Below are 12,682 nucleotides of genomic sequence, written 5' to 3' on the forward strand. Positions count from 1 at the left end.
GAAGTGAAGGATTATGATGGAACATAGGGAAATTTGGAATATGATGGATATTTTCATTATCTTGATTGTAGTGATGGTTTCACAGGTTTATACAATTAAACTCATCCAATTATATACTTTAAACATGCAGATTATTGTTTGTCAGTTTTGTCTGAATAAAATTTTTTTTTAATCTTCTTGAAACCATCTTTGCCCCAAAAAATCTATGAATAGGAAGGAAGTTGAGAAAGCTGTTTATCTCCCATCAGTGCGAATTCTCTAGTGTTCTCTTCTGATGTGGCCAAGCTGGATAATGGAAAAGAAGGTACATCTCTGATAGAAAAGCCAGGAGCTGTGGAGAAAACTGGACTGGGAAATTACTCACAGGTGAAAGAATCAGTCTCCAAGCAAGGAATGTTCCCCACCTCTGGGGTAGGAATCCTCAAGTTGCTTCCAAGCGGAATTTCAGAGTTGGAATGGTCTCTGCCTGGTGCCAGTTGACTCAATGTGCACCTTCCAGTGACAGGACTATTACTGTCCACACCTGATTGATATCAGACTTGGCCATTTTACCTATTCTTGCTACTGAAATGTGAAAGAAGTGATATGCACCAATTCTAAAGGAAGCTGTAACAAATCCAATGTTTTGGTGATTTTTCTTTTCCATCTGCCACAAAAACAGCATTCCCAGGTAAGGGTTTTCTCCTTTGGCTACATCCTGAAACAAAACATGCAGAGCAGAGCAGCAGATGACACATAGCATGTGCAAAAAATAAACTTTGATATTGTAAGCCTCTGAGATTACAGATATGTTAAATTCAAGATGTCTCAAATATTAAAGTAGAGCAGGTGGAGAATTGGATACATGAGTCAAATACTCGGAACAGATCTGAGCTAGAGTTAGAATTTGGGAGCTGTCAGCATGCATCTAGATTGCATTTTAACCATAGGAGTGAACAATATCACCTGGAGAAAGAGAAGAGAGGAAGAAAGGTCCCAGAACAAAGTGCTGAGGAGCATAAACATTTAATTGACAAGTAGAGGAAGATGCATCTGCAAAGGAAACAGAAATAGCCAAATATTTGGAGAAAAAGCTGCAAATAAGGTTCTCAAGGTAATTCCACTTTTGCTGCCCTCATTCTTTGTTCTTTCTGCTGCACTTCCTTTTCTCCAGCTCCTCTGAGCAAGCCTCAGAACCTGCTGGGTCTCCCTCACACTAAAAAATAAATCTTTTTACAATGCTGGATTTTGAGCAACGTTTGGACAAGAGCCCTGTCTTCTTAATGCACCTCTGTTCTGTTCCGATGACGCTGTCTTGTCCATAGTGGGCAGAGCAGCAGTAAACACCACCCTATTGCCCATTCCTTCACCTTGATTTTTCCCTTTAAATCTCTCCTCCACGTACCCATTCTGCTCTCTGCTCAGGCTTTATCATTAATTGTTTTTATAAATATTAAGTAGATATAAAAAGATACATAAAAGCCTCATATAGGTGTAAAGCATAACGAAATACAAACAATGAACATCTATGTGTCAACTGCTCAATTTAGGAGAAAGAACTTTACATTAGCTTTGAAGTCCTGTTTTGCTTCTCCCCAATTCTACTGGATTCCTCTTTCTTGAGAGGAAACCACCAATCTGCATTTTGTGGTTCTCAGCAAACTACGATTAGAAGGGAACTTCCTCAAACTGATAGTGTAAAAATCTGCAGATAGCACCTATCATTCTTTTGCTTTGTTCTGTAATTTTACCAAGTACATTTGTATTCCTAAGAAACAGGTTTTGCATATATTTTATCTTCATAGAAATAAAATCATACTATAGGTATTACTCAGTGATTTTTTTTCTTTGTGCTCAAGATTATGTTCTGGGATCTGTTCATGATGTTGCATGTGGCTGAGAAACATTCATTCCTTCATGTGTATCGTTTTCTCAAGTATAAGAACAATTTATTTATCTTCTCTGCTTTAACTAAATTCTTTAAATGTTGATATCTAATGTCCTTATTGTTCAGTTCTAAGTATTCATAAATACCAAGTATGAATTTTTATTTGACCTATGAGTTATTCACAAATACTTTTAAAAAAAATTTCCAAATACATGGAGATATTTATCTTCTGTACTGACACTTCTTTGTTTTTAGAGGATATGGACTATAATAGTGCTGTTCAGTAGAAGTATAATGTGAGCCACATAGGTAGTTTTAACTGTTTAATTGCCACATTTAAAAGAGTAAAAATAAGCAGGGAAAATCTATCTAGTAATGTATTTTACTTAACCCAATATATCCAAATTATCACTTAAATATGTAATTATCTTTAAGATTATCACAGACATCTTAGAACATTTTTGTACTAAATTTTGAAATCTCATGTATTTTACATTTGCAGCACATTCTAATTTGGACTATTTACACTTTAAGTGATCGGTAGCTATATGTGGCTAGTGGCTCCCATATTGGGCTATACAAGTTTATAGTGCAATTATTTGAAAATTGCAGAAATTTACTTTCTGGATTAGTATGTGGCCAAGTCCATGTGAGTTGAAAAATAATGATATATTTTCCCACTAATTGGGCACAGGGCTCTGTATGTGAGCCAATCTTATTGATTTAAGTCAATTTTATTATTTCCATTGTTTAAATCCTCTTAATTTTTACTGAATTATTTGTCTGCTTGACTCTGGGTTGCCACATTACATATTACAGGAGAGTCATTCACATAACAGCCTGGAACTGTGCAATGTACACTTGCATGACCTTATATGTTGGTCCTAGTTTGACTTAACCATAACTGAGGGAGCTGTATTAAACCCACTATGATGTGGATTTGATAATTTCTCCTTACAGTTCTATAAAGTTTTGATTTATATATTTTGAGACTTTTTTAACAGGTGCATGTAAATTTAGAATATTCATGTTGAATTGACCTGTCATCATTATCAGCCCAGAATAAAGACTTTTTTCTTAAAGTCTGCTTTATTTGTTATGAATATAGTCACATAATTCTCTTCTTTAATATTTCCCTGTTATATCTTTTCCATTAAAAAAGAAAATCTTTCCATGTCCTTGTGTTTAAGGAATTTTTTATGAAGAACATATAGTTTGAGTTTTTTAAATATGTTTTTATCAAGTTCTATTTTAACTGATGAATTTAGTTGATTTACAATTTTAGTTGATTTACAATTTTATTGCTTTAAGTTTTCTACTTCTCCCTCCTTTTCTGCACTGTTTTCTCCTTTTGTGCCTTTGGGGAAGGGAGTATTGTTGGAATCATGTTTATTTTCCTAGTGCATTTTTTCATCTAATGGTATATTCTGTTTCTATTCTTTTACTGGTTACTCTTGAAAACTTACCATGCATTCTTAATGAAGTCTAAAATTAACATCTCAATCTCCTCTTGAATAATGCAAGGACCAAAGAACACTTGAGCTCTGATAGTTGCCATATGACTTACATCCTACATTTTATCCAGTGTTCTTAGTTCAACCCTTTTTTTGGTCAACTAATAGCCAAAGCTATTATTTTATACAGATGATGTTTGTTTACAATTACCTATGCACAGGGTTGGCTGCATTGTTTCAGGGCCCAGTGCAAAATGAACATGTGCACTTGATCAGAGAGCTGAAAAGGTTTTTCTTTCCTTCAGTCTCTCTCTCTCAACTTGACATGGTGGTTTTTTATTTGTTTGTTTGCTACTGAATATTATGTACCTTGGGCACAGGGAAATCATGGGATGCATATAAACTCTCACAGGTACCCAGGACCCTTCCCCGTGACTCAGAGCAGGGGGTACATATGACTGACCATAACCCTCTCATTACCATACCCAGGAAGGGCCCCTGCCCAGAGCAGTGGATGGCAGCAGTTGCTGGACAAGGGCCAGAGAGTAGGGGTTTGAGAACCAACTAGAGAGGCAGGGATGTGGCAGGAGGTAGGACTATATTAAGCCAAGACTCCAAGCCCCTGGCACATTGTCCCATCACAGCTCACTTGCAAAACACAAATTCAAAGATAAACTTATTAAGAATTTCTCAGTGGTGACAGAGCATTACATGTGAAGCACAGTGACCTCTTCTGTGCATGGGCCCTGTACAACTGTCCTGATCACATGCCCAAGAAGCCCTCCCTGCCTCTGTGTTTGCCAGTTTCTTTGCTCACCATTTCTCCTTGCGTGCCTAACCTTCCTTCTGAGGTCCTATTCCTTCCTGCAAAGTATATTATTTAGAAATTTCTTTAGTGAAGTTCCCTTAGGTGGTGGTGGACACTAGAATTTTATTTATCTGAACATTTTTTATTTCAGCCTCATTCCTAAAGATAGTTTTGCTAGGTACCCAACTTTAGGTTGGTGGCTATTTTCTAATAGGTCTTTGAACTTCTTATTTTACTGTCTGGCTTCCTTTGTTTCTGTTGGTGAATAAGCTTTCACTTACTATGTTTGGATTCCCTTGAAGAGAATCTGTTTTTTTTCTATCCAGCTCCTTCTAAGATCTCCTTAACTTTGATGTTTTTCATTTTCACTACCAGATGCTCAGATGTGAGATTTATCTTTATTTATCACACTTGGAATCCTTTGGGCTTTCTGTATTTGTGGTTTGATGATTTTCCTCAATCTGGAATATTCTCTCCAATATTGCTTCCTCCACCTGCCTCTCCTTTGCTTCTAAGATGATGAATAGATCTCTATTAGATCTTTCCACTCTGTCCTCCATATATCAACTTCTTTATTATAGTTTCTGTATTTTTGACTCCCTGTACTGCACTCTATAGAATTTCTTTGACTCTCCCTTTCAGTTTCTTACTTCATTTTTCAGTTTTGAATACTCTGCTACACGACCATCCACTGAGTTTTTCTTTTGAATTATTATACTTTCCATTTCTACAAGTTCAGTTTGGTTCTTTTTCAAACATCATTAGTCATTTAAATCAATCTTACATTTCTTCTAACATATTGAACATCTTTATTTTATATTCTGTATCTGCAAATTTAATACTTTAGAATTTGTGAATTTGATTATGCTGTCATTTGTGTCTGCTCATTGTTCCTCTTACTGGCTTTTATTAAAATATAGTTTTGTGTGTTTTTAATTATGATTTCATAGGTCTTGAATCTTTACCTGTAGGAATTGTTTAAGTCCCAGGTTGAAGACAGGCTTCTCCCCAAAATATTGGTATTTTTCCTAGCAAGTAACTGATGGAAAGGTTAACCCAGCACCATTTAAAGTATCTTCTTAACATGAAGATTTTGGACCACTTACATAATGTGAATTCAGGATACACACATGCATTAGTGTTGCTTTGTGTCCACAGATTCTTGTGGGAGATGCATATTTTCCTCTCTACCTAGCACCACCATTCAAAGCCAGTAATTTCCTTTTTGTACCTCAAAGAGGAGATGCTATTTGTATTTTACACACACTGAATGTGAGTTTCACACATACACTGCATGTGTAGCTCTTTGAGATGCATCTTCATGCAGGTGAGTTTTCTTTTAGATTCTTTTCTCCCCTGACACCTGTGTTCTTCATGACTGTGAAATTTAGAAGCTCAATTTCTTCAGATTTGGAAAGTAGCTTGGGGGTGAAAGTTGGCTTCAATGCTCTACTTATTGTTGGGGTTCTTCCTTTCAGTTCATTTTTTTAAACCTTTAGTTTGGAATAATTATATATGCAGAACAGTTACAAGGACAGTGCAGAGAGTTTACATTTTCCTTTGGCCCATCTTTCATAACCATGGCACATCTGCAAAAAGTAAGAAATTAACATTGGTATAATACAATTAATTAACCTATAGACTTTATTCAGATTTCACTTGTTTTCTACTGATATCTTTTTTCTGCTCTTTCATTTGAGTTTTGTTCTGCATCTTCCTCACTTTTAGTCCAGCTCACTGATGAACTTTAAGATTTTTATTTTATTTATTTATTTATTATTTTTATTTTGGTATCATTAATCTACAATTACATGAGGAACATTATGTTTACTAGACTTCCCCCTTCACCAAATCCCCCTCCCCACATACCCCATTAGTCACTGTCCATCAGCATAGTAAGATGCTGTAAAATCACTACCTGTCTTCTCTGTGTTGCACAGCCCTCCCTATGCACCCCCCACATTATATATGCTAATCGTAAGGCCCCCTTTCTTCTTCTCCCCACTTCTCCCTCCCTTCCCACCCATCCTCCCCAGTCTCTTTCCCTTTGGTAACTGTTAGTCCTTTCTTGGGTTCTGTGATTCTGCTGCTGTTTTGTTCCTTCAGTTTTTCCTTTGTTCTTATATTCCACATATGAGTAAAATCATTTGGTACTTGTCTTTCTCTGCCTGGCTTATTTCTCCGAGCCTAATACCCTCTAGCTCCATCTATGTTGTTGCAAATGGTAGGATTTGTTTTCTTCTTATGGCTGAAAAATATTCCATTGTGTATATGTACCACGTCTTCTTTATCCATTCATCTACTGATGGACACTTAGGTTGCTTCCATTTCTTGGCTATTGTAAATAGTGCTGCAATAAACATATGAGTGCATATGTCTTTTTCAAATTGGGCTGCTGCATTCTTAGGGTAAATTCCTAGAAGTGGAATTCCTGGGTCAAATGGTATTTCTATTTTGAGCTTTTTGAGGAACCTCCATACTGCTTTCCACAATGGTTGAACTAGTTTACATTCCCACCAGCAGTGTAGGAGGGTTCCCCTTTCTCCACAGCCTCGCCAACATTTGTTGTTGTTTGTCTTTTGGATGGTGGCCATCCTTACTGGTGTGAGGTGATATCTCATTGTGGTTTTACTTTGCATTTCTCTGATGACTAGCGATGTGGAGCATCTTTTCATATGCCTGTTGGCCATCTGATTTCTTCTTTGGAGAACTGTCTGTTCAACTCCTCTGCCCATTTTTTAATTGGATTGTTTGCTTTTTGTTTGAAAATTTTTCTTATAAGTAAAATTTGCAACTTATTTTCAGTAGGAAAGTTGTCAAGGTACCTAGTCCAGCATGTTTCAGGAAACAGGAAAGAACAATCTGGGTTTTTTTTTTTCAGTTTCCATCAAATGATATTTATAATCCTGGTTACAAAGTCAAATGTGTCTTCTTAGAAATGTAAGAATTATTTTTAGTAGTGTAAAAAATATATATTATAAGAGTGAGACTAGAATAGAGATCAGAGATAGACTGAGAGCCTACTACAATATTCTAGGTGGGAGATAAAGTCAGAGGCAAAATGCAGCTGTTGGTAATGGAAAAGAAAGGAAGAAATAGTTTGAGATGCACCAAGGAAACAAATACAGAATTTGTTACTGAATGCATGTGAATAGAACAAGAAGAAGGAAGACTCAGGGATTTCTAGTCAAAGATTTTGACTGCTGGAGGTTTTTCAGAAGTCAAAAGGAAAACCAAGGTTGTAGGACATGATGGTGAATTTGTTTTTCAAAATGTAGAAGCTTTGTTATTGATGGCCCATTAGGGAGGAGATGTCCAACAGGCAGTTATAGTAAAAGCTACATGTCTGAGAAAAGGGGTCAGAAGTAAAAGGAAGAGGGTGAAGGTGAAAACAAAGGGATTAGAAGAAGAATAAGCAATGGAGAAGAATTGCCTACATAGAAAGAAGGGTCATGGTGATTGCAGGAGGAGGAAGGAGCCCTGATCAACAAGCATGCTTTTGCCACTACTTGTGACATTCAAATTAATTTCAGTGCCCTTATGAAACGTGCTCATGAATCACTCTCACTTACTTCCACCCCCAAAATTACAGACTAAGCTTTAAGATCTGTTTTTGTGGATTAAAGTATTAAACTGTTTTTTGGGTTTTTTCAGTTTTCTGATATGTTTTGTACTCTACCACATCTCAGACATCATCCTCTAGTTAATTTAGTTTGTTCTATCAGTATCTGAGATAAGTAAAATTAAACTAAGTCAAGCAGGAACAACAAATATGAGTTGATTTTATGGAATGTCCCAATATATTTTCCTTTTGCTAAAAAACAAAGTCTTGTTTAGTGTTAGAATTTAGTCAGAAACTTTGGAACCACAATGTAGAGTATTTCATTATATTTGTAATTCCACATGTTATTTTTTCATGCAAAAATTACATTACTCATTAAGTGAAAATTATGCTGGAGAAAATAGTTACCTTGAATGCAATGTTTGCAAATTGCTATTAACAGTTACAATGGATCTGGTCACGGTATTTATATCGCTAAAGAGAAAAAACAGACTAAGCTGTGAAATAATATTCTCTGAACTGCACCTTAGGAAGAATGTTAGGGGTAAGTCTTGACTCATTTGTTGGGTTTATGGTTTTCAGGGAACTGATGCTGATTTCACATCAGAAAAGCATCCAGCAACTAGAGGAAACTCTTAGACAGAAGCTGCTGAATGATGATAATTGGAGTGAGAAGGTAACTACAATGTAGCTTTCATCAGCATATATCTTATTTGCTTTTTAAAAATTCTGCTTGCAGGAGAGTATTCCAGATAGATTTCTTTGTTTCTATGCACACATTTGATTCCTTCTGGAATTCTTAATGAAACATACTTATGATTTGTGAGTTTTCCAAAATATTAGACTACATAATGGGAAATAAAAAGGCAAGAAAAGAATTTGAAATCTTGTAATATTAAGATAGCCAGTAGTCCTCATGTAAAAGCATAATTTTAATTTTAAATATTTACCTTTTTCACATAAAGTGACAGAATCTGCATTTGACCACATCCTTAGAAGGGGGGGAATAGTAATCATTCTTAAAATTTCTATGGTTTTAAGAACATAATAGAATGAAAAAATGACTTAAAATTATTTAGTTTGGAACTTTTGGCAAGTTTAAAAGAATAAGTATTTAGCTCACTATTTATAAAGAAAACATTTGCTCTGAAAGTATGAAAAATATTACATTGATTTTTGCCTGAACTTTTCTATATTTTTCAATTTCAAGAATGAATATTTGTTACTTTCATAATTTTAAACAATCCTACTAATATTTAAAAAATTGTTAGCCCCTGTCTTCTCAAGCTATGCCCAGCTCTAGTTATTGAGGCTACAGCCATCATCACCTCTTAATCAACTTCTGAGATGCCTTGATTGCTCCCTGGGCCTTGTCCTGCACAATGCCATGAAGCCTTCCCAACTCTTTCTCTTCACAGCTGGTACCCATCCCTAGCAGTAGCCTTCTGCCTTGGTTTTCTGGTTATATCTTAAATTAGCATCTAGAACTAGAGCTGGCTACTGAAATTTGGATTGCTGGACTAAAATCCTGAGAAGCTGTTTGGTTATTATGAGATTCTTCTCTGTGGTGACCAGACCCTGTAACTTGTAACTCCAAGCAACAAGCACTGGCCACCTTCAAACTTACATTCCCACCTGAAATCTCCCACTCTCCACCCACCAGATCGAAATCCTTTAAGTATTGTTTCTGGCTCAGGTCAATTCTAAATTTGTCACTTTCATTTCCATTCCTCACGCAGTTGGCCTTATTCAGCTGGTACTGGCCCTGTATAAATCAGTCCCTCTTCCCTTGTTCCTCAGGGACAGCACATTCAGCCTGTAAAAAAATGATCACTCTAACAACAGTTCCATATAGGTAACAATTAAACTTTGAGAATATGGACAAAAGTTGCTCTAAGTGTCTTATTTTATTTTGTACCAAATCTTTTACTTTTTCTTGACAGTCCACACCTTGTTAATTCTTTCTAATCTTTATTAGCCTCAGTGTACTCAATTGCTAGTCTACTCTTACTCACTTGCTCCATCCTTGCCAATCCACATTTAAAAATATAAGATGATGATCGACCTAACTAGCAACCCAAAAAATGCAAATTAAAGCAATGGGAGATTATATTTTATCTATCCAATTGATAGAGTCGTTTTTGCACTGTGGTAAAGGTCTAGTGAAATAGTCTTTCACACTTATACTTTAAAGGACTGGATATTATAGCAATTTTTTGGAAAGCAGTTTGGTAATATACATGAAGGGAAATTATAAATGCCCTATCTTTTGACTCATAAATTCAGTGATTAAATTAATGTGGGTTAAGATTCACAGATCCTTCCCTTCCCTCAAATTCCTGAGCTCTTCTTAGACTAACAGAGTGGACTTTCCTGCCTCTGCTTTTGTAGAAGTTCGTCTCCATAGTCACACCCCACGAAGGACGTTTAGGTACAATCTATTGGAGAAGTCTCTGCATCCATGATGCACTGAAGTATTGCTGCTCACTGTGCAGTGTCCCAGGGTGCTAGCACAGAAAGCAGACCGAATGAGTGTTAGCATCTGATCATATAAAAGTATTATGATCTTGTTTTATGCTGTTAATCTAATGATGAAAATAAACCTATGTAAGATTCTCTAAGTTCTTACTAAGGTCATATCTTTCTAATAAATTAATTATATCACAATGTAAATTGTCATGTATGACTTTCTATAATATAGATTTATATTTCATTTTTTTGGGAGAACATGACCTCTTGTTAGTAAATCTTGTCATCTAGCTTAGCAGTAAATCAAGATCAAGACCAGTAAAGCAAAGGAATGATAATTATGTTAAGACTCTGAATAAGAAGTTCCCTTAAAGTCTTCTCATGAGAAAGTAGAATCACTAATATGACATTGTCATCTCTTTCTTGGATGCCTGTGCCTTAGCATGGGAATGAAATGTTCCTTTTATAAATATATAAGACACATATTGGAATAAACTTCACAGCTTAAATGTTTTAACATTCAAAAGAAGTAGATAGCAATTGGTACCTATGCCTGATTATTTTAGAATATATAAAAAGCACATAATAGGATCAATAGTTGCTATGTAACAAAGGGTGACACATTTTAAAATAATTGTTTATTTACTTATTGTCATGGGTTTTTGTTTATTTCAAGAATTGCTTTGATGTGAAGAAAGTAAATTAATGTGCATGCTGAACAGTTAAAATTGATTCCAAATGCACAGTGTTGATACTTTTCAGTTAAAAATTTGTAATAAAAAACTCCTATAGCCAGACAGCTTACAATAAGTGATAGTCACTTATTGACTATCACTTTTGTAGTGCCATAAACAAATTTCAACTGTATTTTCTTAGATATTACTAAGATATCACATTTTGAAACATTTTAGAATTGCACTATTGATCTCACTTTAAATAGTGCATAAAGCTTTTAAAAACCAAGACTTAAAATGAACAAAACCTTACTTCTTGGCTGAGCAACTGGATTGATAGTGAAAATGCAGTGGAGGTGGGGTGGGGTTAGTTCCAGAAATAGTCAATTCTAGCATCGAAGGAAGGCAAAAAAAATCTCAAATTCTTCTTCAAAATAGAAACACCAAATGGTCTTGTAAGTCCTAATATATTTTAGTGTCCTAGTAATGAAATGAAAAGCATAACTTATAAAATAACAAAATTTGACAAGGATGAAGCTGTCATTTATAAAATATAAATTCTCATTTATACATAATAAATGTATGGCTAATATTGAGGGCACACTTTAATTCTTTAAATTATGCCATATAATTTTCAAAATTGAATTAATTTTAAATCTGGAATAGCTACCAAACATTATTGTAACATTATTAATTCCCATTTGCACATGGAAAAAATAAGTCTCAGAGAAGTAAGGTAATTGCCAAAGATATACAGCCAGGAAATGAGAACTGGTATAAACCTGGAAGAAAGAAGAACATGAGAAGTAAATACAAAGTTCAAAACTTATGCATTTGGCCTAGATGAACTAATATTTGGCCTGGATAAACCAGATTTACTCTCTTCCCTGAAACAACTATAACAATGGAGAAAAGATAGAAAACAGTAGTTTCAAGACATCAAGCAATGGACAGGAGTCCTTGGAGATAGATGACAATCAAGGTGAGCCCTTTGATTTCCCTAAATTAGCACCTTGAAAAAAAATTAAGGCCATGTGCAGGGATTGGGAACCCTGGTGGAGTTTGGTAGATTCTTTGAATCGAGGAGACCTTGCAGAAAATCTAGGAAATGAAAGTGACTAGAGTTTTCAGGATGGTGTTCTCAGGAGAGAGCTACACAAAAAACACTGGATATCTACAAAGTCCCCATTAATTGTATGGATGGTCAGTGCATATATGTGGGGGAACTACCCAAAGCCAAGGAAAGACCCATATGATAGGACTTGAGAGAAGACTACCAAATGTTTACACAAAGCCAGTGATAATACCTAGCTTGACTGGAAAATTGATAATTCACAGGGCACTGGATAGAGTTCTCAAAAGGTCTTGCATCATTAGTAAGGAATAATTAGCCCTACAATAAATGTTGAGCTGATCCTGCTAACAAATTTTAAAAGGAAATCCTAAAAAAAAAATCAAGCTTATTCTAAGAAATTTATTTGCATCCCAGAACAGAGTTCAAGAATATTCACAGGAATAAAAAAATATCCACCATCTAACAAGGTAAAATATGCAATGTCGAGCACCCAATCAAAAATTTCCAGGAGAATAGGACTCATGATAAAAATAAAAATCAATGAATAAAGCTGACTCAGAAAGTCACAGTTGTTAGAGTTAGCAAATAAGCATATTAAAAGAGTTATGATAACTATATTCCATATGTCCAAAAACTAGAGGAAAATTGACCATGTTAAGTAGAGATATGGAAGATATAAAAAAGATCTAACCAAACTTCCAAAGATGAAAACTACTATGTCTAAGATAAAAAGTACACTGGGTAGGAATAATGGCAGATTAGGCATTCCAGAA

At 35.2% G+C, this 12,682-nt stretch overlaps 1 protein-coding gene across 1 annotated transcript in view; it reads left to right on the forward strand.

The window, feature by feature from the left end:
- LEKR1 (leucine, glutamate and lysine rich 1) overlaps positions 1–12,682 on the forward strand; it is a 191,576-nt gene that overhangs the window by 157,288 nt on the left and 21,606 nt on the right. Inside the window, exon 11 of the mRNA XM_057499450.1 lies at positions 8,274–8,367. Within this exon, the coding sequence (XP_057355433.1) occupies positions 8,274–8,367 (94 nt within the window). The remainder of the gene's footprint in view (positions 1–8,273; positions 8,368–12,682) is intronic.

The sequence above is a fragment of the Manis pentadactyla genome, chromosome 1, assembly GCF_030020395.1.
Source record: "Manis pentadactyla isolate mManPen7 chromosome 1, mManPen7.hap1, whole genome shotgun sequence".
NCBI lineage: Eukaryota > Metazoa > Chordata > Mammalia > Pholidota > Manidae > Manis > Manis pentadactyla.